Source organism: Amborella trichopoda, chromosome 4, assembly GCF_054954075.1.
Source record: "Amborella trichopoda isolate Santa Cruz 75 chromosome 4, AtrichopodaSantaCruz75HAP2 v2.0, whole genome shotgun sequence".
NCBI classification, from domain to species: domain Eukaryota; kingdom Viridiplantae; phylum Streptophyta; class Magnoliopsida; order Amborellales; family Amborellaceae; genus Amborella; species Amborella trichopoda.
The window spans coordinates 54,100,694-54,123,973 of NC_142339.1; the positions used below are offsets into that span (position 1 = coordinate 54,100,694).

The window sequence follows — 23,280 nt, forward strand, 5'->3', positions numbered from 1 at the left end:
TATATATGCAAATTTAAGAGTATTTGTGATGATTTAGTGGCTATTGGAAAACCTGTACCATTTGAAAATAAAGTTTTTTGGCTCCTTAATAGACTTGATCCAAAATATGAAAGTTTTGCTACCACTACGCTTAAGCCTCCGATTCTTTCATATTATGAAATTATACATCTTCTTCAAAGCTATGAGATTAGAAATCAGCCCCATGTCTCTGAAGAACACTCAGATCCAAATCGAAATATGGCCTTTGTTGGACACTAAATTTTTTTTGGACCCAACAGAGGTAACAAGAACTAGAGAGGTAGAGAGATGAACAACTTTAGTGGTCAATATTTCTTCAACTCTCGAGCACGTGGGTTTGTTCAAACTAGCCAAAACAGTAATATGGGTCGTGGGGTGCCCAAGAAAAATCAAGATAGTGGTGGTACACTTCCTATGCGACACATGGATCGAGGCTTCCGACAAGATTTCTATATACAATAGTCAATTCAGACACCTCGAAAAAAATGTCAAATTTGTGGGAAACTTGGACATATTGCTTTAAAGTGTTGGCATTGTTCCAGAAGATATTCCTCAAGCTTGTTACAATTACTATAGTGGATTCACAAGACTCAGAATGGTTCTCGGACACAGGTGCCTCCACTCATATAACAGTAGATCTAGGTGAGTTGCAAGATCTTCATATCTATAGAGGCACATATACATTCATGATTGGGAATAGTGAAAAATTAATTATTTCACATATTGGTGATGCAAATATTGATATTGGGTAAGAAAAATTCAATGTTTCTAATGTTCTTTTGGTGCCTAAAATGAAAAAGAATATGTTATTTGTTAGTTAATTTATAACATAATTCCCTTGTATTTTTTAGTTCTTTTATAATGGTTTTATTATTAAGGAAAAGAGAACAAGAACTCTAGCTAGCAGAGTAGAAAGGGAGGATTATATGCCCTTGAAGAAGTGAAACAAGCTTATTCTCTAATCGGAACAAACGAACATAAGAAGATGTATGACATCAACGTTTTGGACATCCTCAAAATAAATTTGTTCGCTACGTAGAATTTAAATAGTTGATTAATGTTGATGCACAGAATAAATCTTATTTTGTCTGTGCTAGTTGTTAGATAGGAAAAAGTTGTAAGCTCCCCTTTGTAGTGTTGGTAACACCTCTACTGAACCTCTCTTTAAGATTCATTCAGACTTATGGGGCTATGCTCCAACTTGATCTAATCAGAGTTATCTATTTTATGTGGTATTTGTTGATGATTATACTCGTTTTACTTGGATTTATCATTTGAAACGAAAGTTTGAATTTTTGGCTGCATTTATGAAATTTCATTGGATGGTTGAAAGGAGGTTTGATAAAAGAATTCGAGTTTTTTCATTGTGATGAAGGTGGTGAATTTGTTAAGAAAGAATTTATTACCCATCCTAATGACAATGAAATCATGCAACAATTATCATGTCCGAGAAACCTTGAGAAAAATGGAATAGCTGAAAGGAAACATAAAAATATTGTAGAATTCGGGCTTACAATGATGTTCTATGCAGGAATTACTAAACGCTTTTAGGTTGAAGCCTTCCATACTGTAGTATTTGTTATCAATAAAATTCTTCTTGCAAATTTACAAATAGATTCACTATACTCATTACTATTTGAACGCTTACTAGAATACTTGTCACTTCAAGTATTTGATTGTCATTGTTTTTCATATCTTCGAGACTATGCTACAAACAAATTCAATCCCCGTTCTCTTCCATGTGTATTCTTGGGCTATAGTATCCAGCATAAGGGCTGCAGATGCCTACATCCAGCCGCAATACGAGTCTACATCTCTAAACATGTTGTATTTGATGAAAATATATGCCCTTATGCTGACCCTAATTCTTTGTTTCATAGTGCTCAGGTTCAGGGGGAGTTGTCCACATATGCGGGATGGTCAGAGTGTTATGAGCCTGACATACTGACTCTTTCCTCTTCTGATACATCACCTTCACATAAACCACCCATACGGGAGACCATTGAGGTATCTGGTCTATTAGGTCCTGCTTTGCCCATCACCAATGATAGCTCTCTGACTTCTCTTATAGAGGAAGATGTTACCAAAACAACTCCAAGCTAAGATGGCCAGAATGATGCAACACAAAATCATGGTGATGAAAATGTTGTCACTCAAGAAACCAACCAATCTAATTTTTGACCAGCTTCTGAGCATCATTGTCATCACATGATTATAAGATTTCAAGATGGTACTCGACGACCTCGGATTCTCCCATCCACGACAGCAATCTCAAGAGCTCCTACCTTTGAAGCTATCCATTCTGAACCTAAAACCATTAAGTCTGCTTTGGGTCATCCCGGGTGGCATCGTGCTATGGAAGAGGAAATTGAAGCCTTACATATTAATTCAACTTGAGAGCTAGTTCCATGTCTTCCAGGTATGAATGTTATTGGTTGTCGTTGGATCTATAGGACTAAATTATAGTTTGATGGCAGTCTAGAGAGACTTAAGGCCAGACTAGTTGCTACAAGATACAATCAAGTTGCTAGAATTGATTTATTTGAAACATTCAGTCTTGTTATTTAACCTGCTGGTGTTCAGAATATGCTAACCATAGCTATTGTACACCACTGGCCTATCAAACAGCTTGATGTGAAAATGCCTTTTTGCACGGCTTTCTTAATAAACATGTATTTATGGAAGGACCTCTTGAATTTGTGCCCTCAAAATATCCAAATCATGTTTGCAAATTAAAAAGAGCTCTTTATATGGGCTGAAGCAAGCACCTAGGGATTAGTTTGATTAATTTAATGCCTATTTATTATCATAGGGGTTTTATTGCGGCATAGATGATTCATCTCTATTTGTTTTTTGCAGTATTCAAGGCAATACTTTCTTTCTCCTTTATGTTGATGATATTATTATTAGTGGTGATAATTCAAATCTTCTATAATGATTCATTTACTAACTTGAAAGGGAATTTGCAATGAAAGATCTTGGACCTCTTCGTTACTTTCTTGGTATAGAGTTATCTTATTTTGCAGATGAGGTTTTTCTCTCGCAAAACAAATATGCTCGAGATCTTATTGATCGTGCTCAGATGCTCGGTGCCAAACCTATTTCAACACCAATGGCAATAAAGAAAAATATTCATGGGACTTTTGACCCATTTCTTGATCCATCTCTTTATCGGAGTATTGTTGGTGAACTCTAGTACATTACTGTGACATTGCCAGACCTTTCCTATAGTATTAATAAAATATGTCAATTTATTTATGCTTCTACAATTGCACATTTTCATGCTATCAAGCGGATTCTTTGTTATCTCAGTATTACAAAATCCTGTGGTATAAGACTCCTATCTACTAGTTTTCTTGAGTTATATGTATTCTTTGATGCAGACTGGGTTGGGTGTCTAACCACTCGTCATTCAATTACTGGTTTCTGCACCTATCGTGGTTCCAACTGTATATCTTGGAGTGTTCAGAAACAGTCGACTATGGCTCATTCTAATGCTGAAGCCAAATATCAATCTATGACATCCATTGTTGCAGAATTGACATGACTTTCTTTTATTCTTTGGGATATTGGGTTGCCTCTTCCTCAGCTACCAACATTTTTTTGTTATAATATTAGTGCTCTCTACATGACAGTTAATCCTATTTTTCACCCACGGACAAAGCATATTGAGTTAGACTATCAGTTTGTGCGCGAAAAGGTCGCTATTGGATTACTTATCACTTGTTTTTTTTCCTCTCACAATCAAGTCGTTGATATTTTCACTAAGCCTTTGCCACGAGATGTTTTCACGATCTTTGCTTCAAACTCGGGTTTCAAATGCCTCCCTCGCCGAGTTTGAGGGGGAGTAATGGAAACAAAATTCCAAATCTCCAATTTTCGGAAAAGGCCACAATAGTAATATTGCTCTTTCCTTTTGAGAGATGAATGTAACAAGATAGGAAAATGTATATTGCACGTAACAAGATACGAAAGTGTATATTACACCATTGTGTTCTCATTATATATACAATAAAAGAACCACCACAAGAATGGCGTGGGGTAAAATTTTATTTTAAGAGGTTCTTTTCTCTCTATAAAATTCTTTAGTTTGGACAATGAATGGTTAGCAGTTGACGTCAAGCAATGCTACATCCCAAGTTCCATTCCTATCACTGAACTAAAAAAAAAAAGAAAAGGATTTTGATTAACAGGTCCCCCAAAACTCGTTTTAACGGCAAATATTTTGCGATTGTAGGGATGTTGGTCATGGAAATATCAGAGATGGTTTAGTAGAGGGTTCTCAAGGTCTTCCTACTCCATAATGGAGGTAGAAGCTTGGGTAATTTCTTTTTTTTTTCTCATGGCTCCTAATCATAAAGGCAACGCGTTCAAAGAAATAGATTGCATCATGGCATAGTTAATGATACAACAATCTAAGGCATTTTTAAGTAACTAGAAGACAAAATATCTCTAAGACATTTATTATTTCAAGTTAATTCACCGGAAGGTATTCTTTAAGTGCAAGAAGTCATATCTTTGAAGGGGGAGAAGCTAGTTGTGAGTTAGTTTTTTAGGAGGGAAATGAACACTGCATGCATCTTTGGTTGAAATAATTCTAGAAAGTCTATCATTCGAGCTTTTTGCCTTATTTATTTGGGATCGGTTATATAAATCTTGTTTCACTATTATGTTCTACAAGATGTTATATTCTCAATCAGACCAGGATCGGTTATATAAATCTTGTTTCACTATTATGTTCTACAAGATGTTATATTCTCAGTCAGACCATAAGTCATCATACTCTAAAAACTTGTTAAAAAAGATTAAAGTTTTTAATAATAAACTACCTCATGTGTAGATTCCCAATATTGATAGTGTCCGTATGATGCTAGACTCCCTAGTTATTCCTTTCCTAAAAACCCTAGAATCATCGAACTCTAAAAATTTCAACACCACCCTCATTTTGTCCTTTTGAGTTGGTAATAATGCACCCATCTCCCAATCATAGTTATCTTAAAACAAATCCACCACAATACCCTAAAAATTAACATGGAAAAGAATAGCTGTTATTTCAGGACCAAACCTTGTGCTCGTAAAAATAACTCTCAAAGCCCCTCTTGTCTTACACCGCATGTGGTGGTCCCATAGAAACATAAATGACACGTGAGAGATGTCAGTCTATGTGTACTTAGCCATTGGCATTTTCTCTAGTTTCACAATAATTGAGTGAATGGTTCAATGAACATTGAAGCTTCTACTTTCTGCTAGTTATAAACAAACAAGAGAAAGATTACTTTTGCTTAGAAAGAGGCCTGCAAGAGGCCTATATTATAGACCAGGCCCCCCCCCCTCCCTACCCCCTTGTTCTTCTGTTTTTTAGGTATAGACCAGGGCCCTTTAACCTTGATATCTGGTGTTGTACCTCCACTGTATCTGATCAGAATAGGTAATAATCAATACTTATTTTTTATATAAATTTTAGCTAAATTTTACGGTGATTATGATATTTTAGCCAGAATTTACATGACATTATTCATTTACTCCCTCAGGTAAAAATTTTAGGATATAACCTCCTTAACTTAGTTGTTAAGTTAGCAAGTATATTACATATGCTGTAAAAAACTAACATCCTATAACTTGAAAAATACTGTTCAATTATTTTATTCGTGTTTAGAAACTCAAATTTTCAAAGATACTCGTTTGGGGATTCTAAGTGCATTTCAAAATTTTTTTTATTAAAAATGTCTTAACACTGTTAAAATCAATGATTTGAAAAAGGCATCGAGTCAAATTGAGCAACTGGAATTGCGACGGATGGGTGGGCGTTGCTGTCCTCTGGTGGCATTGAATACCCCAAGTCTTACTAATTTTAATTTTGTTTATTATTTTTTTAATTCTTTATTTAGTCGACTCCAATTAATTGGAAAAAGACTGTGATGATGATGATTTTTTTAATTTTTTATTAATTTAATGACCCAAATCGACCCGACAGATGACCGCTTGGCCACCCAATTTGCCTCATGCCCAAAATCAGTTGAAATCCAAAGTTAAAATTTATTTTGTTTACTCTATCCAAGGTTCAAACCATGAACTTAATCCTTTTGTGTAAAAGAGCTACTTAGAATTTTTTTTAAATCTAAAATATCAGGATTCACGTTGAATCACTGTATGGGTATCTTCAAAAGAGCATAGATTTTGATCTCTTGAACTCTTGGGCCTGTTTGCCTAAAAATTGGACGATCTATGATCAATCTCAAGAGGTTTTCTTCTTCGGGAATGTATGGCGTGCGACGGCAATGCTTGAATTTTTTTCCTTCCCTTTTTTTTGGTTGTCAGGTTGAGTAGGTTACAATTCTGACCGTGTGCTTGAGTTTTTTTTTTTTACAAGGTTTGAGGAGGTTACATTTCCAAATTTTTTGGGTACTAAAACAGGCTCTAAAATATCAGAGGGAGTGAAATATATAATCTTTGACCTCTCTAAAATTAACTCATCTTCTACAAAAAAAATTCCAACTAATTTATCAATACAAATTAATTTCACTTGCTCGAGGAAAACTTATCAAATCATACCTAAGAGATCAAACATTTAACATTTTCACCTATTTTCATCATCATCATTATATTTCACCACTTTTCATCATGTTGTTTAAAAAATCTCATGGAACTCTTTAGGTGCCAAAAATTGTGGGAGGGACATTTTTCACTATTTTACCTCGCTAATAAAGAAAACTAGGTTAGTGTTTTTAATGTTACCTTCAATAAGTAGTTAATGTCATTATTGATGTACAACAAGCATGACGTACAAGATTGGTAGGGCCCAAATCCTCACGGACTCTATTCTCACCAAAAGGTAGGGACCGAATCTTCACTGACTTACCACTTTTGAAAAAGAGCTCAAGCTTAATTGGGTAGCTCTTGACGATTTGCAATGTTGTGTCCTAGGCTTAATTCCTATCAAAGGTAGGGCCCCTCTCCCCACTTACTCACAGAAAAAAGAAGGAGCTAGATGTACAAGATTGAGACATATTTACACTAAAAAAATATAGTAATATTTAAAAATGGAAAATGGTTTGATAGGGCTGCAGCCCATCAAAATAAGTACAGCCTCACCTTATAACTTGCAATTCAAGCATCATAAAACCTCTACGTCAATCATCTCAACTTGAACATTATGGTAAGAAAAAAAAAAAAAAATTTCAAGCTATAAAAAATAGTGTATATTGTAACAAATCAATCTTTCCCTAAAAGTAAGTGTTCGCAAATCCGCAAAATCTATACATTTTTTGAGTTTCAAATTTTGTTGTCTGTTTTAAAAATTGATTTTAAAGCCATCATAGAGATTTTGGTTGCCAAAAGTGCTTTCCGGATGAGCATTTGGGCTGAGGCTTTATTTTATTTTCGTAAAGTCTAAGCGTTATTGAAACTTCATCCTTTTAAAATTCCGGTCGAATCCCAACTCTCGCCAAATGATCTACCTCTTGATTTCTTTCTATTGGTAGAATGAGATATGGCCTCTACATCTCTCCAGTTTTATTCTTGTTCATCGAACTCGGACATCGATCTCCAGGAGATCTATTATTTTTATTTTTTATTTTTGAAAGTTTCCATGGGATCTGTTATATATTTTGAACTTTTAGTTAGACTGCTCATTTTAATTCATTGCATATAGTCAAATATGAGCTACAAAATCATATATCTAAAGCAGAAATGGATAAAAAAAATTTAGGAAAGATATTAACTATTTACCATTATGTCATTGTGACTGGCGACAATTACAGAAATTCAATATAAAAAACTTAATATCTTGTAATATGCAAGATAGGAAACTCAATATTTGGTTTCTATAACTATCAATACGATCTCAAGGTTCCACATAACAAAATTATCGGATTACATAAAGGAAAAAGTTTACATAAGGTTGCAACCTTAAAATGTAGAATTATAGATGCACCTAAAAAATTCATCGGAAAAAGTTATTTTAATGTTGAGAAACATTCTAATTGATCATCTCGACATCAAGTTGTATGAATATAAAAAAGAAAAAAAAGGATTTTGTGTCCCAAAAATAGTGCATCTTGCAACATATTATCTAGACCGTCCATTTTTAAGATTTTCATATGTTTATAGATCTACTTGATTTTAACCATTTTTAGAGTTTCAAATTTTATAATTAGATAAAAAAATAGATTTTAAAATAATCCTAAGAAATTTTTATACCAAAATTATATATTATGATAAAATTTGGAGGTGCGTCTTAATTGTATTACCTTAATTGGATTGGTTAAGGTTTGCAAACCTTAGGGATACCACACCCCTACATAAAAGATAGTCCTCTCAGTGACTCTTTTGCCCGAGGGAGCAAGTTAGCAGTATATTCCCACCGAAGCATAATACACGAAGCTCGTTAAATAATGGCTATAAAAATTAGGCCCCCCATAGGTTCAAACTTGTCCCATGCACCCAAGGTTAAAATCTTGATGAATTGTCTGAATCGGCTCGGAACGATATGTAACCGTATAGGTTCTCTTTGTTTTTTTTGAATGTCTGACGTAATTGCCACCCCAAGGTAATGGTGCCATGTTCATACATAACAGCTCTAATTAATTTTTTTAATATCACTTGTTATTTTATGGGAAATTTGAATGAGCTGCTCGGCGGAAGAAGATAAGTCGGCATCGTGGCGATTGACTTATATTGTTATGAGGTATAAGCAATATTTATTTATTTTTAATTTTTTTTTATCAAAATACTTATAAGCGATGAACTATTTAACATTTTTACACTTTTACAACTTTTCGGTATTATGAATTTATGATCACGTATCATTGGATAGGTATTTTGAAATTAACTCAAAAGACACGAGTAGAATGTCAAAAACCCATCTCTTTTTGGGTATTTGGATAGATTTTCATAATTTATTTGACATTGCAATGCACCCAAATTTTGGTGACAATACAAAAAAATGTGATGGCGGATTGCAGCATGGGGCTCTATTCATTGTTGTATAATGGTTACGAATCTATGTTTTTTTTTTTTTTAAACAGTTAACAAATATTTCATTGAGTAAATGAAGCCATGCAAGATACAAGCGAAAAGGCCCAAAGAGAAGAAAGAGAAGAGAAATGGGGATGTAAACAAGGCAATTAGGGCCCTTCGTGAAAGCCCAACCCCACCGAAACTGGGCCCTTCGTGAAAGCCCATGGGCCAGTATTGGTCTTTACTAAGAAAAAGAAGCACGAAAAAGGAAAGTGGGCAGCTCAGTTACTACATTTCTACAATGAAGAGGGGGGCGGGGCGGGCGTGGGCGTATGTCTGAAGCTCGGCAGCCGAGGATTTGAGTTGTCGCCGTCGTGATCGTGAAAGTGGAAAGAGTAGTCTCAAAGTTTGCTATTCATGGATAGATGCAAGTAAATAACCTCATGCATTGAAACAGGCATGGACTGAACTAATGGGCCTATGAGAAGAGCAAAACAGATAAAAGTGCAGATCTCTTTTATTTTACCAAATCCCAAAAACCCACCTGATGATAATGATATTTCCATTCCCACTCCCCAATAAATAAGTTTAAAATAGTGCAAGTTTATCCTCAAGTTCGACTCTCAATGCTGCTACTACACTATCACATGCCGTAAATATGCATTCAATTTTTGGGGAAGGTTTTTGTTCAACATGTGATGATGATCTTAACTTGTTATTAAGTAACACATTTATGCCTTAGAACTATAATTTGGTAGCTCAAAAAAATATTGCAGATTTGATGATTAGTAAAGGATTTAATAAATGACGAATGAATGGTCCAAAAATTAAATTTAAAATGCAAATTAATTTTAAAGCTTAGAGTCGTTTTTTTTTTCCTTCAAATTCATGATCATAGTCGTCCTGATTTTACCTGCAAATCCCTCTTTGAGATGGATTTTCTAAAGAAATAACCTCATTGTTCAATATTCCATTCCAGCAATTTTAGTGGAATAGCAATAGTTTGTGGAAATAATTTGGCAAAAATTAGGATCAAATGACAAGCAATGACATATTAGGAACCCATGCGACGAAGAAGTTTGAACTTGGTCAATAGAATAAATGCAACGATTAAAATTAATTTTGACCACCTTGTATCAAAGTTAATTGTATATTTTTTTTTATAATATAATTAAATATTAACTTGATAGTGATGGATTACATGACCTCCGATCAACTTTAAACACATAACTATAGATTAATAATTGGTTTAATTTTAAAAATACGTAACCAATGACGAAGGATTGACTTTTGAGTGCTAAAAAAACAGCGGCCTTTTGCATATTATCATAAAAGAGTGAACCTGATAAGATCAATCAATAGTAAAAAGAAAGAATACAAATATTAAGAGTTGGGTAGTGATAAATTCAAAGGGCATCACTCATTTATTACTCCCCCCAATAAATAAAATAAAATAACATAAAAAAATGGACCTAATATGATCAATCCATAGTAAAAAGAAAGAACACAAATATTAAGAATTGGGTAGTGATAAATTCAAAAGGGATCACTCATTTATTACTCCCCCCAATAAATACACTAAAATAACATTGATCTTTCTCACTTTATAACCTTATATTAACCTTCAAATCCAAATAAAAAATTATAATAAGAAAAAGAAAACAAAAACACAGTGTTTGAAGTTTCCGAGCTTATGAATCTTTATTCCAATATAAGATATCACATGGGCGGCTAGATAATAAGATGGTCACTTTAATTAATTAATTACTTAAAAATTCGATTTCTTGTTTTTACATTGAGTACCTCAAACTGTAGAATTAAATATGCACTATCACAAGAGGTTGTTTAGATGTTGGAAAATCATCTAATTGATCATCCCAACATCGAGATATATGAATATAAAAAGAAAAAAGATTTTAAGTCTCCAAGATAGTGAATCTTGTAACACATTATCTGGACCGTCAATTTTCAAGATTTTCATGTGTTCATAAATCTACTTGATTCGAACTATTTTTAAAGTTTAAAATTTTATAATTAGAGGTAAATAATTAAGTGCTAATTGGAAAAATAATAAATTTGAATTTCAAGTACTAATTAATTAACGAGAAATTTGAATTTTTAAGTACCCCATAAATACCCCAAGAACTATGCATCCTCGTTTACGTATGACCTAGTAGAGCGAGAGAGATTTCTTAGCTGATGTAGAGAGAGAGGCGTTCTTCGCCGATGTATCGTGTTGTGTGAAGAGAGAGAGAGAGAGATTGAGATGGGGGATGGTAACAGGAGGAATATGAATAAGAAGAAGAAGAATCGGAGAAAGAAGAAGAAGAAGATGATGAATGCAGAAGAGACTTTTGCTTCGAAGTGTGTATGGAAATGGGCTAACAATAATGGTGGTTTACTGAATTCATCTTCTTCGTCATCTTCTTCATCATCAGGTGAAGATGAGGATTTTAATGATGTTCAGAAGTCCCTGAGAGTTGCAGAGCCTGTGGTTTTTGAGCTCCACTCACACAGCACTCGCAGTGACGGGTTTCTGAGTCCTACTGCTCTAGTGGAGAGAGCTCATAGAAGTGGGGTGCGTGCAACTCTATCCGCTTCTCTCTCCCTCTCTCTGTCTAGGATTTTTTATTTGTTTTGGTACCTTTTTCTATTACGTTTTTATGGGCATTCTCGAATTGTTCTGTCATTCCCATTGTTCTGCTACGTTGAGTGTGGGTTTTCATTTTTATAAGTGGTGTGCTGGTTTTGATGAAAACAGGGCGTAGATAATTGGTTTCCTTCTTATAATTTGATTGAAATAGATATTTGTTTGTGTTTCTATTTCTTTACCGTCTTGTTTATGATATTTTTGTTTTTTTTTAATGTGAAAAGTTTTAGCCACCGTCCCACCAACTTATTTGTGATATTTTACGCATAAAAATGCTATTTTATTGAGGTTTCTGGATTATATCCTTGTTTTTAAAGCCATATGTAATTGGGCATTGGACAAAGAGATTCTATGTTTCTATACTCTGAGAGTTTCTATATTTCTTAACTATACTTTTCATAATTGTCTTTTTTGCCTGCATTTTCCTTCCTTGTTTCAGAGCCATATGTAATTCGGCATTTGACAAAGAGATTCTATGTTTCTATACACTGACTTTCTATTTTTCTTTACTATACTTTTCATAATTGTCTTTTTTGTCTGCATTTTTTCTTCCAATCCATGTTTTTAATTCTTAGCTTATTTCAGATTGCAAATATTGTGACAGCAGGCTTGTGCTTGTCGTTATCCTTTTGATTTGATAAATTCCTTTTTGTTCTAGAGTTATTATTTTGAAATTTTAGTGGTGATGTTTATGCATTTTATTGTGTACACTGTGTTTTGGAGGAAGCGTCTGCTATTTGTGCGTAACCCACTGTGTGCTTATTGTATCATATTGGGACATTGGAGGTAGAATTATGTAGCTTCTGACATTTAGGTGGGAGTTGGTCCCCGGCTTTGATATTTTATGTCCACTCATTCAATTTTAGTGTGATATTTTGAGTAAATAAACACAATATTTGGATGAACCAGTGTTCAGAAACTCAACTTGGCCAAGATACTCGGCTCTTGGCGTAGCCAAGTGACTCAAGTGAGCCCACAGGCAAAAAATCCGTAGAAATTTTGTAAAAATTATAACATATAGAAATATAATGAAAGTAGTAAAAGTAAAATAAACTAAAAGCCACCTTAAAAAGTCCTAATGAGCTTAAGAAATTATAAGAAAATGGATCTAAAAAAGCTGCTTTATAGATGGGGAGATTTTAAAAATCCAAAAAGAGAAGGAAAATATAAAAATAGGGATTATGGCAAAGAAACACTCACCAATCATTTCCAGAAACATCCTAATCATCTTTTGAATTTTTAAAATTTTTTTATGTGCTTCGTGTTGTACACGCAACTTGGGGTTGCTCGGACTCTCTGCCCATAGGGCGAGTCTGATTGACTTGACCGAGTCCATGGGATGAACATAAATAAGTAGAAGTGTGCCTGATAATTCTCTACAAATTAAAACAAAGAAGAAGATTTGGCTTGTTGTGTGGTATGAGATGGTAACACAGTTCTACTTTTATGGAATTTGCTAGAGAAGTGTTATTGAGGTGATTATCCAGGCTTTGTTATTATTTACTACTTCACTGAAGGTCTCAAACAGTGATAAGCTAAGGTCTAGGTGTGCTTGCTGCTTTAGTGTAGGATATATAAATGCATTACATTTGAACTGCTTGAGTATACACTAATACAGTATTCATTATGGGAATAAACTACCCCTGGCAATATCATGATGAGCATCAAATCTTGAATTGGGGTAAACCATATGAATTCCCTAACTCTGTACTTAAATGTACAAAACATGAAGATGATAACTCTGTTTTTCATAAATGGACAATAAGAAAAAAAATATCCCATGTTTTCATCATATTGACATGGGAATAGATATACTCTAGAGTCTGCGTTTATAGAGCGGTAGTCCTACATGAAAGGTGATGTGGAGATTAGTGATGATACTACGTAGGCTATCATTCCTTATTATTCTTCATATATCCTTTAATTGGGTATGATTTTGGTGAAAAATGGGGGGGGCCGCAATCTGAATGGATCTGACTTTCAGCACCAAATAACTGGTTGGGGTGGACAATGCAAGGTCCCAAGTTCATGTATAGTAGTGAATCCCCTCAACTAGCACATTTAGGAATAGGAAACTACTTCGTTCTCATCTTTCTTAAAGACTCTTTATTTCTTGTTCTTGCTGCAGATTAGGGAGTACTGTAAACAAGATAACCATGGATAAACCTACGATAAATTGCGCATTGAGCTTAGTTGTGTCAGCATAGCCTGTAAGAATCAAGGGCCTGATGAGGATCGCAAGAGTTCATGGTGATTAATATGTCCGAGTATTTCTAGTGATCTAATGATTTGAAAATTTATATCAAATGGAATGTTTGGCATTGGGTCTTGTCATCTTGATGGAGTCAATACTGTGTATGAGTTGGTGATGGGCATTATCATGAAATTGCTCTTCCACTTTAGGTGAATGGTTGATATTAAGGTCAGCATGGTGTCGACTGATATAATGATCAGTTCTTGCCACACTTTGTGAAAAGACTTTCTCTATTGGTGATCTAAAATTGTCAAGTTCTACAAAATTGCTAGTAATGTGTGTCTTTCAAAAGATTTATGATTTAATAATCATTTAAATGACTAAAATTATCTATGTTCTTGATGAGAATTAAGAATGCTTTGTGGCTGTAGAGAAACTGAGAGATGGGATCAGCTGCTGTTTGTTCAAAAGTTTTAAAACGTGAGAGTGGCATGAAATTTTCCAGGTGATATGTTTGGAGCTTCTAGGAGGCTATTTAATGCCTTGTGCAGTAGATTGAGGAGGGTTAATGCTTCATGAAGTATATCGATGAGGAAGATGGAACCCAGAACAGTGGAAGTTACATCATGCATACTTCCTCTTGGAGATGATCTTGGAAGAAGGAATTGTTGCTAGCCTTTTATAGATGGTCATTCCATTGGTTGATGCTTGTGCCACAAGCATAAGATCCATTATCATCTGATCATTGGAACACATGTTGCATCATTGTACGATGCAAATCCTTAAATAAAATGATGCAAATTCTTAAATAAATTTTCTCCCTGCTAAAGTCAGCATTACCCCGCACCTTCACATGGGCCTGGGTATCATGTGTCGACCGGCTAGAGACGCCCTGACAGGTGACCGTACATTGTCTGGTAATGTCATTGAATGTTACTTAAACGACACTTAAATGTACACCAACATGTGCATAAAAAGATGGGCACACTTGATGGTAGAGGTAATGTTGCATTAGCGAAAGGTCCTGGGATCTCTCTAGAGCCTGGTTTTAGTGTTAACAAAAAAAGAAAAAGGTTTTGGTGTTGACTAAAAAAAATAAAATTCCTAAAAATGTGCATGGCTGGAGCTTTAACCGATGGCCTGTCAATCATGTGCGTCCACTCTACTGCTTAGGCAATTTGGCTTAAATGATAAAAAATTGGAAGACACTTCTATAATAAGTGTCAGTACAATATTCAATGTCAATGACATCATCTGAGACGTACGATCAAGTGTCAGGGCTGTGTCTAGCCTTACCGATCGTGTCTAAGTGTCGACATGTAATACCAAAGCTGCTGTGAAGGTCGGGGTAACACCGTTTTCTTTTTATCAACATCAAAACTAGGTTGGCGAGAGATTGGATCCTAGGAACTTTTGATAAGACAATGTTTGCTTCTACCATCAAGTGTGCCTATCTTTTTATGCACATGTTGGTGAATGTATTTTATATAACCTTTTATAAATTGAAAAGTCAAACATATAATAATGCTCGACTAGGGAATCGAATCCTAGATGTCTCTCCCTTGTGACTTGAAAAGGCGCAGCTACCATTTTTATGTTACTTATGTTGTTGTAATATAAAATACTTATGGAATAATACATATTATGAACGTGACAGGGAAGTACAGGGTTTCTGGTCCTATGTATTAGACACCTAGACGCCTACTAAATACCGAGGCCTGTGTTGGTGTCCTTGTAGCACTGGCTAAAGTTAGCTGTTCCTAGGAAAACCATCTGACCTCCACTTTTTAGACCCATGAGCACATTTAGGTGCTGATACCTTTTTATAGCAATTCAGTTCTAGCTAGTAACTGAGTTTGAAATATGAATTTCTTATGATTAACATTTTCTTGGTTAAATTTGTTATGAATAACATCAGCTGAAACTTGAAAAATGATTGAAAAGAAACAATGACGGAGTTAAAAAGAAAGGCAGAAAGCTGAGATAAATATTTATTTCTTATTGAAGCATGTGGAAGGATCTCTAAGGGGAAGCGTCTAAGAAAGGTGCTAGAGGTTCATGAATCTAGGCTCCCTGTGGTTCTAGTATGAGCAAGACCTGCATGCAGACATGGTTTTCAATCACATAGAGCAGAATCATGATTTTGGAAACACAAATTACGGAATCTTGGTGGGAAAGTTATGGCATCTAAGCTATTAAAAAAAGATATTCAAAATGATTTTATTCTACGTTCAGCATTTTCTTCATATTTGCCTCAATAGTTGTGTAGTGCAATGCACAAATGGTGTTCAGTGGTGGTCGAAAACTTTAACCATGAATACAAGTTGCAATATGGAAACCAGAAGATAAGTGTTAGCATGTTGTCACATTCCTCACAATGTGATCGGCTCTTCCTCGGTTTGCTGAGCTGCATCGACTCTTTGAAATGAGCTGCACTGACTCTTTGAAATGAGCTGCAAGAGTTCTTTCCCTACCACACATTTTCATTTTTGTCTCAAGTTGGTTACGTCGTTCTCTAAACTGAAGTTCTCCACTTGTAGTCTGATATTCTCTAGAGCTATTTTTTGGGGAGTATTATCATTGAAGGTTTTAGCATAGCCAAAGTTTGTTGGTTTTATTACTCGTAATGTAACTGCTTCTTCCTTTTTGTTATTGGACAGTCTCTACCTCTACCCAATTTGGCAAACTTCCTGGTTTGAAGGTGTTTTTGGCTCCCAAGTTCACTACCAAGCCTCTTTTTCCTTGTTAATGTACGGATGATTTCTAGTATGCTTTTCTTTCTACCTGTTCTTTTTCTCTGTCAATGACCTAAAGACATTCAAGTCAATTTTTTGAGGAAATGGCATGGAATCTAGACATCTTGTCTAATCCTGTCCTTTTGCTGACAGTTAGAGTGTCTGTAAAGTGCCAACTTCAGTGTGGCATCAACATAAGGTAATTTACATGTTTATGCTTAGCACATATGTTCTTACTTGTATTAGAGATTCATCATCATATTTTAATACCACTTGTGAACTTGGGGAGAACACAGTCCTTTCTGTTCTATGTTTTAACACAATTGTGATATATGATCTGGGAATCCAGGCTTCCCTCTTGTTCTCATTAATGATTTTTCAATGGATGTCTTAGCATTTGCACTTAGTTTTATTATTATTATTATTATTATTATTTTTATAAGAATTAACTCTGTAATCTCTGTCAAATGTTGGCACTTCATGCCATGGTAAGAATGTCATCATCCTACAGAAATCTTTTGAACCCATCTTTTATTGTTTCCACTACCTTGCACCTGTATGATATCTTCACAGTTGAAACCTATAGCTTCTGTGATCAGTGTGCCCTTACTTCCCAAAGTAGAATGGATTGGCAGAACGAAGGCACATGTTACTTTTATTGTAACTGTCTTCCCAAGTTTGAATCCTGACACGCTGAACTATCTGAAACAGCACATGTTACTCAGGACCTGTTTGGATCGCATACGTGTCCTGCATAGCATGTCTTGGTATGCGCCATCCTATCTCCTCATCATTTTTGGCTGTGCTTTTATATACAGGGAATCAGCTAATGTTATAGGTTGAAGTTCACATATCACGATGTAACTTTTAAAAAATCCTTTTTCCTACCCCCAACAAGGCAGCTTGGTGTGACGACTTATATGCCACATCTTTATTGTAAGTTATATTCTACACCTTAGTATCTAGCTCATGGGAATTTTCATCATTTCATGTTGTTAAATGTCCCTTCAGATTGTCTACGCAGGGAAAGTTCAAGGACCTCTTTGCTTACCATAATTAAGGGAAAGTGTCTCGTTTATGTTTGGTTGCGTCATTGAGTTACTTGAGGTTACAATTGGGAGTCATGCTGATGTCTATCTAATATTGGAAGCAAGGCCTCATCCATTAGGATGTCTAGTCTTCTGTGCGTTTTTGGGAATGCGATTCTGATATGATACACTGATACTGAATTCAGTAATATGAAGTGTATACTAACGCAATCAGTTTGAAATGGAAGATCTAAGGCACTTCCAAGCATTTCCATGGTCTTGATTTCTGGGACAATTTCTCACTTATTTCAATTTGTTGGGCAAGTTTGGTTTGTCGTTGGAAGCTGGTTTTCATTTTTGCGACTCATCTCTCTTCTTACATGAGTCAATGGAGATAAATATGGCTAGGGTGTTTGTCTGATTCATGAACTCATCTTCTAAGTAATTATAAACTAATACAATGTCAATGAGCGGCTTGGTTGCTATAGATCTGCCACTCTGATACATGGTTTATTAGAAATTAAGTTGCTTTTACACATAAAAAAAACCCAAATGATTTTAAGTTGATTGATGGGAGGAAATAACCAACTTACAATGTGTTCAGAACAGGTGAAAATACTGGCTCTCACAGATCATGATACCATGGCAGGGATACCTGAGGCTCTGGAGGCTGCTCGCAAGTTTGGAATCAGGATTATACCTGGTGTCGAAATCAGTACAATGTTTTCACCCCGGTATCCTTCTACTTTTGGTTTTCTTGGTCCTTTTTTATATAAAATATAACTGTGTATTTTTACAATTATGCTGAGCGATTTTAAGATGGCATGTGTGCCTTTCTGGCTAGCTCATTCAAGGATTCTAAGAACCTTTCAGGTTTTTTGCGTACCATTCATCAGATATTCTTATCAGTTAAGAATCTTTACATTTAAAGGTGGCAATGGGCCGGGCCTGCCATGGCCCGCCCGGCCCTTGTCCCCATGGGGCTGTGCCAAAAACAAATGAAGAAAAAATAAAGGAAAAAAAGAAGGGAAAAAACAAAAGAGTGCCTGACCGAGCCGAAATGGACAGGCACTGGCCCTAGGGCTACAATTTGTGTCCTAGGCCCTACTTTTTCAGGGCCGGGCACTGCTGGGCTGGGCATGGCCTTGCAGTCTACAGTATGGAGTTGGGGAGCTTTTATAGATGACATTTGTAGATATGTGGCTGATTTGTGCAAAATATAAGTGGGTTTTGCAGCATAAGTAAAGTTATTTTGAGGAATTCTGAGAACCCTTTTCCTTAACTATTAGTTTTTGCCATATATTTACCACCATTATTTGGGTATTTCAGGGGAAATTCTGGAACCGAGGAACCTGTTCATATCCTTGCATATTACAGTAGTTGTGGGCCTGCCAAATTTGAGGAGCTTGAGGAATGCTTGGTGAAAATAAGGGATGGACGTTTCCGTCGTGCAAAAGACATGCTACTAAAGTTGAACAAGTTGAAAATTCCAATTAAATGGGAGCACGTTGCAAGGATAGCTGGAAATGGGGTTGCCCCTGGACGGCTCCATGTGGCTCGTGCATTGGTTGAGGCTGGTCATGTTGAGAACCTTAGACAAGCTTTCAGTAAATATCTTTATGATGGTGGACCTGCTTATGCTAAGTAAGTATATCAATCCTTTAACCTTCCTGACTTGTATATTTGGTCACAAGTCACAATGTATATATATATATATATATATATATATATATATATATATATATATATATATATATATATATATATATATATATATATAGGGTGCAGTTTGCATACAGATGCATCCGTAGGTGTAGAGGAAAGGTGCACCTTCAAATTTTATCATGGTATATAATTTTGATGTAAAATGTGCTTAGGATTATCTCAAAATCTATTTTTATATCTAATTATAAAATTTTAAATTTAAAAAATGGTTAAAATCAAGTAGATCTATAAACATATGAAAATCTTGAAAATGGACGGTGTAGATAATATGTTGTAAAATGCACTATTTTTGAGACTTAAAATGTTTTTATTTTTCATGGTCATACATCTCAATGTCGAGATGATCAATCAAAGGGTTTTTCAACATTAAAACTACCTTTTCCGATGAATTTTTGAGGTGCATCATAGTTCTACATTATAAGGTTGCATCCTTATATAAAATTTTTCCATATATATATATATATATATATATATATATAGGGGGAGAGAGAGAGAGAGAGTTTTGATGGGGTGTACAAAACGGAAGAGGTACACTACATTGACTACTGTGTGTTTCAAGTGCAAGTTAACATATTTGAGTGGGAGTGGTAAGATTCAGGGATGTCTAGTGTTCCCAAACACTATATATGCTCCTGGGCATATGAGCTTGTGTGTATGTCTGCCATATCATTTGTATACTGCATGTAAGTTTCCACTGTTCTCAATGATCAATGTTGGAGATGAACCATTCCTCCACCAGAGTCTTTTCAGGTGGTGGAACGTTTCATTTCCAGTAACCATGGGATGGTGAGACTCCATGCTGTAGTACACAATCCGCAGACACACTCACATACCTGTATGGGGATGAAATTATTTGGTTTTGGAAACACCCATTTGGTTTGCGGACATTGGCCCTCTATGGAGTTTTTTGCCTAAGGAGGGTATATATCTAGTGTCTAGATGTATGTATATTGATGTGCATGTATTTGGAATTTGAATTAAGCCCCAACATTTGAATGCAGGGGAAATGAGCTTCTTGTAGAGGAAGCGGTCCAACTAATATGTCGAACTGGGGGTGTGGCGGCTTTGGCACATCCTTGGGCTTTGAAGAATCCCATTCCCATAATCAGGAGCTTGAAAGCATCTGGCCTTCATGCAATGGAGGTCTACAGGAGCGATGGTCGATTAGCTGGTAAATGATAGTGTCATCATCGGCAAATACATGTCGTTTTCTGTCACTGATAGAGCTTGTGCAAATAGTCTAAACATAACTGAAAACTTAGTGAAGTCCTAAAACTAATACACTCTGTGAGCGTCTGTGTGTGTGTGTGTGTGTGTGTGAGAGAGAGAGAGAGAGAGAGAGAGTCTTCATGAAGCAATGCTTAAGAACTAGAGGCAGAATAGTATGATGCATAGACAACCTGGTAATAGGAACTTGACCAAGGAAAAACATCATTATAAAGATTATCACAATCCTACTAATGGATTAGATGGTGATAGGGGAGAGAGTGGGTCCAACGTATACGACTAATTCAATTGTGTATCCCTGTCCCTCTCCCTCCACCGTCCAACCCATAGATTGGATGATGATGACCATGATGGCCATCGGTTGGATGATGATGATCCTGATGACCGTACTGGTATGATGGCTTTTGAGCATGCTGTACTTTTTCCTTGAAATAAAGCTTTTGTTAGAGAGAGAGTTTGAGAGAGAGAGAGAGATCCAATGCCCTCTTGTTTAATGCACCATCAGCCTTGCTTATGTGTCTTCTTTGATTACAGCATTCAGTGACTTGGCGGATGCTTACGAGCTTCTAAAGCTTGGGGGTTCAGATTTTCATGGAAGAGGTGGCCATGATGAATCTGAGTTGGGTAGTGTGAACCTTCCAGTTGTAGCGGTGCATGAGTTTCTTACGCGAGCCCGGCCTATCTGGTGCGATGCAATAAGGAGCATCCTTCTCAGTTTTGCCGAAGAGGACCCAAATAAAGTTTCAGAGATTTCCAAGTTCAAAAGCCTTAAAGGGGACATGACATTTGAAAACACCATCTTGAATGAAGGTGGAGACATGTTCACCCTTCATCTCTCTTCTTGGTTGAGTAATGAGGAGAGGAAGGCTGTTGAAGTTGAGGCCATTAGATTGAAGCTTTCACATACTGTTATTAGTGAGAGGGGTTTCCATATAACAGCTGTTAGTAAGTAACATGCCTGGACATTCTTTCTTCTTTTGAAAGCTGTTCTTCTCATTATTATTATCTCTCTCTCTCTCTCTGCATGTCTATTTGCATGTGCATTTTTAGAAGTAGCTATCTAAATTTTTGTGAAGTTACTTTTACTTGGGATGATGCAATGGAAAAGGGAGCATATAGTATGTGCTCTATTGGGAGATGCCCATACCACAGAGAGAGTTGATTATGTCTTTAACAGAAATAATAGCAAGGTTTGAAAGATAATATTCTGGGATGTACTGTCGAGAAGAAACGATAGCAGATAGATCGTCTGATGTTTGAGGTCAGATCAATGTGTATGCGATCCCAAAATATTTATTTTTTTATTTTTGAAAATTTAAACCGCGAAATTTCAGATCAAGAAAAGTCGTGTCCTTCAGCAGGAGCACATTCTAAGTGCGCTAGTACTGATACAATGAGCACGTCAAAGAGCGCATGTACTGAGCATAGTGTACATCTACTCCATTAATTAAAGGACCTATTTAAATGATTTTTTCAATGTGAAATTTTAGGAACCACCTATGAATTACTAGATAATTATTCTCAAAAAAATAATAATTGAAATTTGAGTTTTTTAACACCTAGATCACGCTTGGATGGTTAATTAGGAATTTTTTTCATTGAGGTTTTTCTGTGGGTTGAAGATGTTACATTCCCAGAGATTGGGGTCCTAAAATTAATGACAATATACTTGCGAAATGTTAAGATCCAATATCTTCTCTAGAAATTACTATTCAAGAACTCGTCTGATTTGACTTGGGATTTATTGCTTCTGTTTGGCAGCCTGTCGAGTCTAGAAAAAGGTCCCTAAGAGTGCTACTTGGGCGAGTACCAGAGCGATAGCCGTGTATTCTCCACAATTTCGTAAATTCGAAATGGGGAAGAAGTGTGGATTTTCTTTTTCTTTTTTCTTTTTAAAGAAAAAGAAGAAAAGCCTAACCACTTGTTCAGGGAAGGGGTGTAGATTTGGGTGCTTTTTATTTTTTAATGTAGTTATAATCTCAAGCCTAAAAGCTCACCACTTTGAGCCAAAATTTGAGATTTGTCTGATCTTTATCTATTACCTATAATAGTTTTGATAAAAAAAAGAGTTAGATTTCTTATGTTTTTTAGATTAAAACATTTGTCCAAGTTTGTGCCCGAATTTAAAAAATTGCGATTTTTTATTAATCAGTGGTCAAGCATCATTGAAATTTGAAATCTAAACCTAATTTTGTGTTCTTGATCTAACCATAGTCTTGATTTTCAATCAAAAAATTAGATTTGAGAGATTTGGAATTTTGATCTACCATTCATCTGAATTTTTCAAGAGCTTGGATCTCCTAGCTTTGAAATTGAAACCCAAATTGGTTTCAGGGTTTTGATTGGGGTTCTTTGAGGTAGCTTTAACAAGGATTGAAGGTATCGATCTGCACTGAATGCGCGATCAACCTCAAAATTTTAGGTAAATTCCTTTTTTAGTTGAAATTCACATATTTGATTTATTACTAAATCAATTATACTTTATTTATAGTTAGTTTTGTATAGAACTATATATGTTTTTTATTTTTTTACACCTTTTGATAATTTTATTTTTGAAAATTTCCTATTGTTTTTCAAGCTAATAGCTTCATTTTTCTTTTTTTTTTCTCCAAATTTCATGGCTCATAGACTTTTTGATTTCTATATGATTCTTTAGATTTTTTTTTTATTTGAGGATGTTTTAGAAGTTTTCCTAGGTTTCAGGCTTTCTTTTGGCGCTCGACTTGGCTGAGTCACTTGGCCAAG

General features: G+C 35.4%; 1 protein-coding gene across 10 annotated transcripts; it reads left to right on the forward strand.

Annotated features, from left to right (window-relative positions):
• The first annotated feature begins 11,121 nt into the window (after positions 1-11,121).
• LOC18421976 (Polymerase/histidinol phosphatase-like protein) lies at positions 11,122-21,540 on the forward strand. 10 transcript variants are annotated; one of them, XM_088865698.1, is made up of 7 exons: positions 14,405-16,570; positions 16,709-16,754; positions 17,374-17,491; positions 18,188-18,317; positions 18,913-19,227; positions 20,310-20,479; positions 21,070-21,540. In XM_088865698.1, exons 4-7 carry the CDS (start codon positions 18,226-18,228, stop codon positions 21,486-21,488), a joined length of 996 nt encoding a protein of 331 aa, XP_088721824.1. In that variant the 5' UTR covers positions 14,405-16,570; positions 16,709-16,754; positions 17,374-17,491; positions 18,188-18,225; the 3' UTR covers positions 21,489-21,540. The 10 variants fall into 10 exon arrangements, 7 of the variants coding, with proteins under 7 accessions (XP_006826961.2, XP_088721821.1, XP_088721820.1 ...); XM_088865693.1 differs by having other exon boundaries at positions 18,233-18,317; XR_016054831.1 differs by lacking the exons at positions 14,405-16,570; positions 16,709-16,754; positions 17,374-17,491 and adding exons at positions 11,455-11,554; positions 17,267-17,322 and having other exon boundaries at positions 20,310-20,927.
• The last annotated feature ends 1,740 nt before the right edge of the window (positions 21,541-23,280 follow it).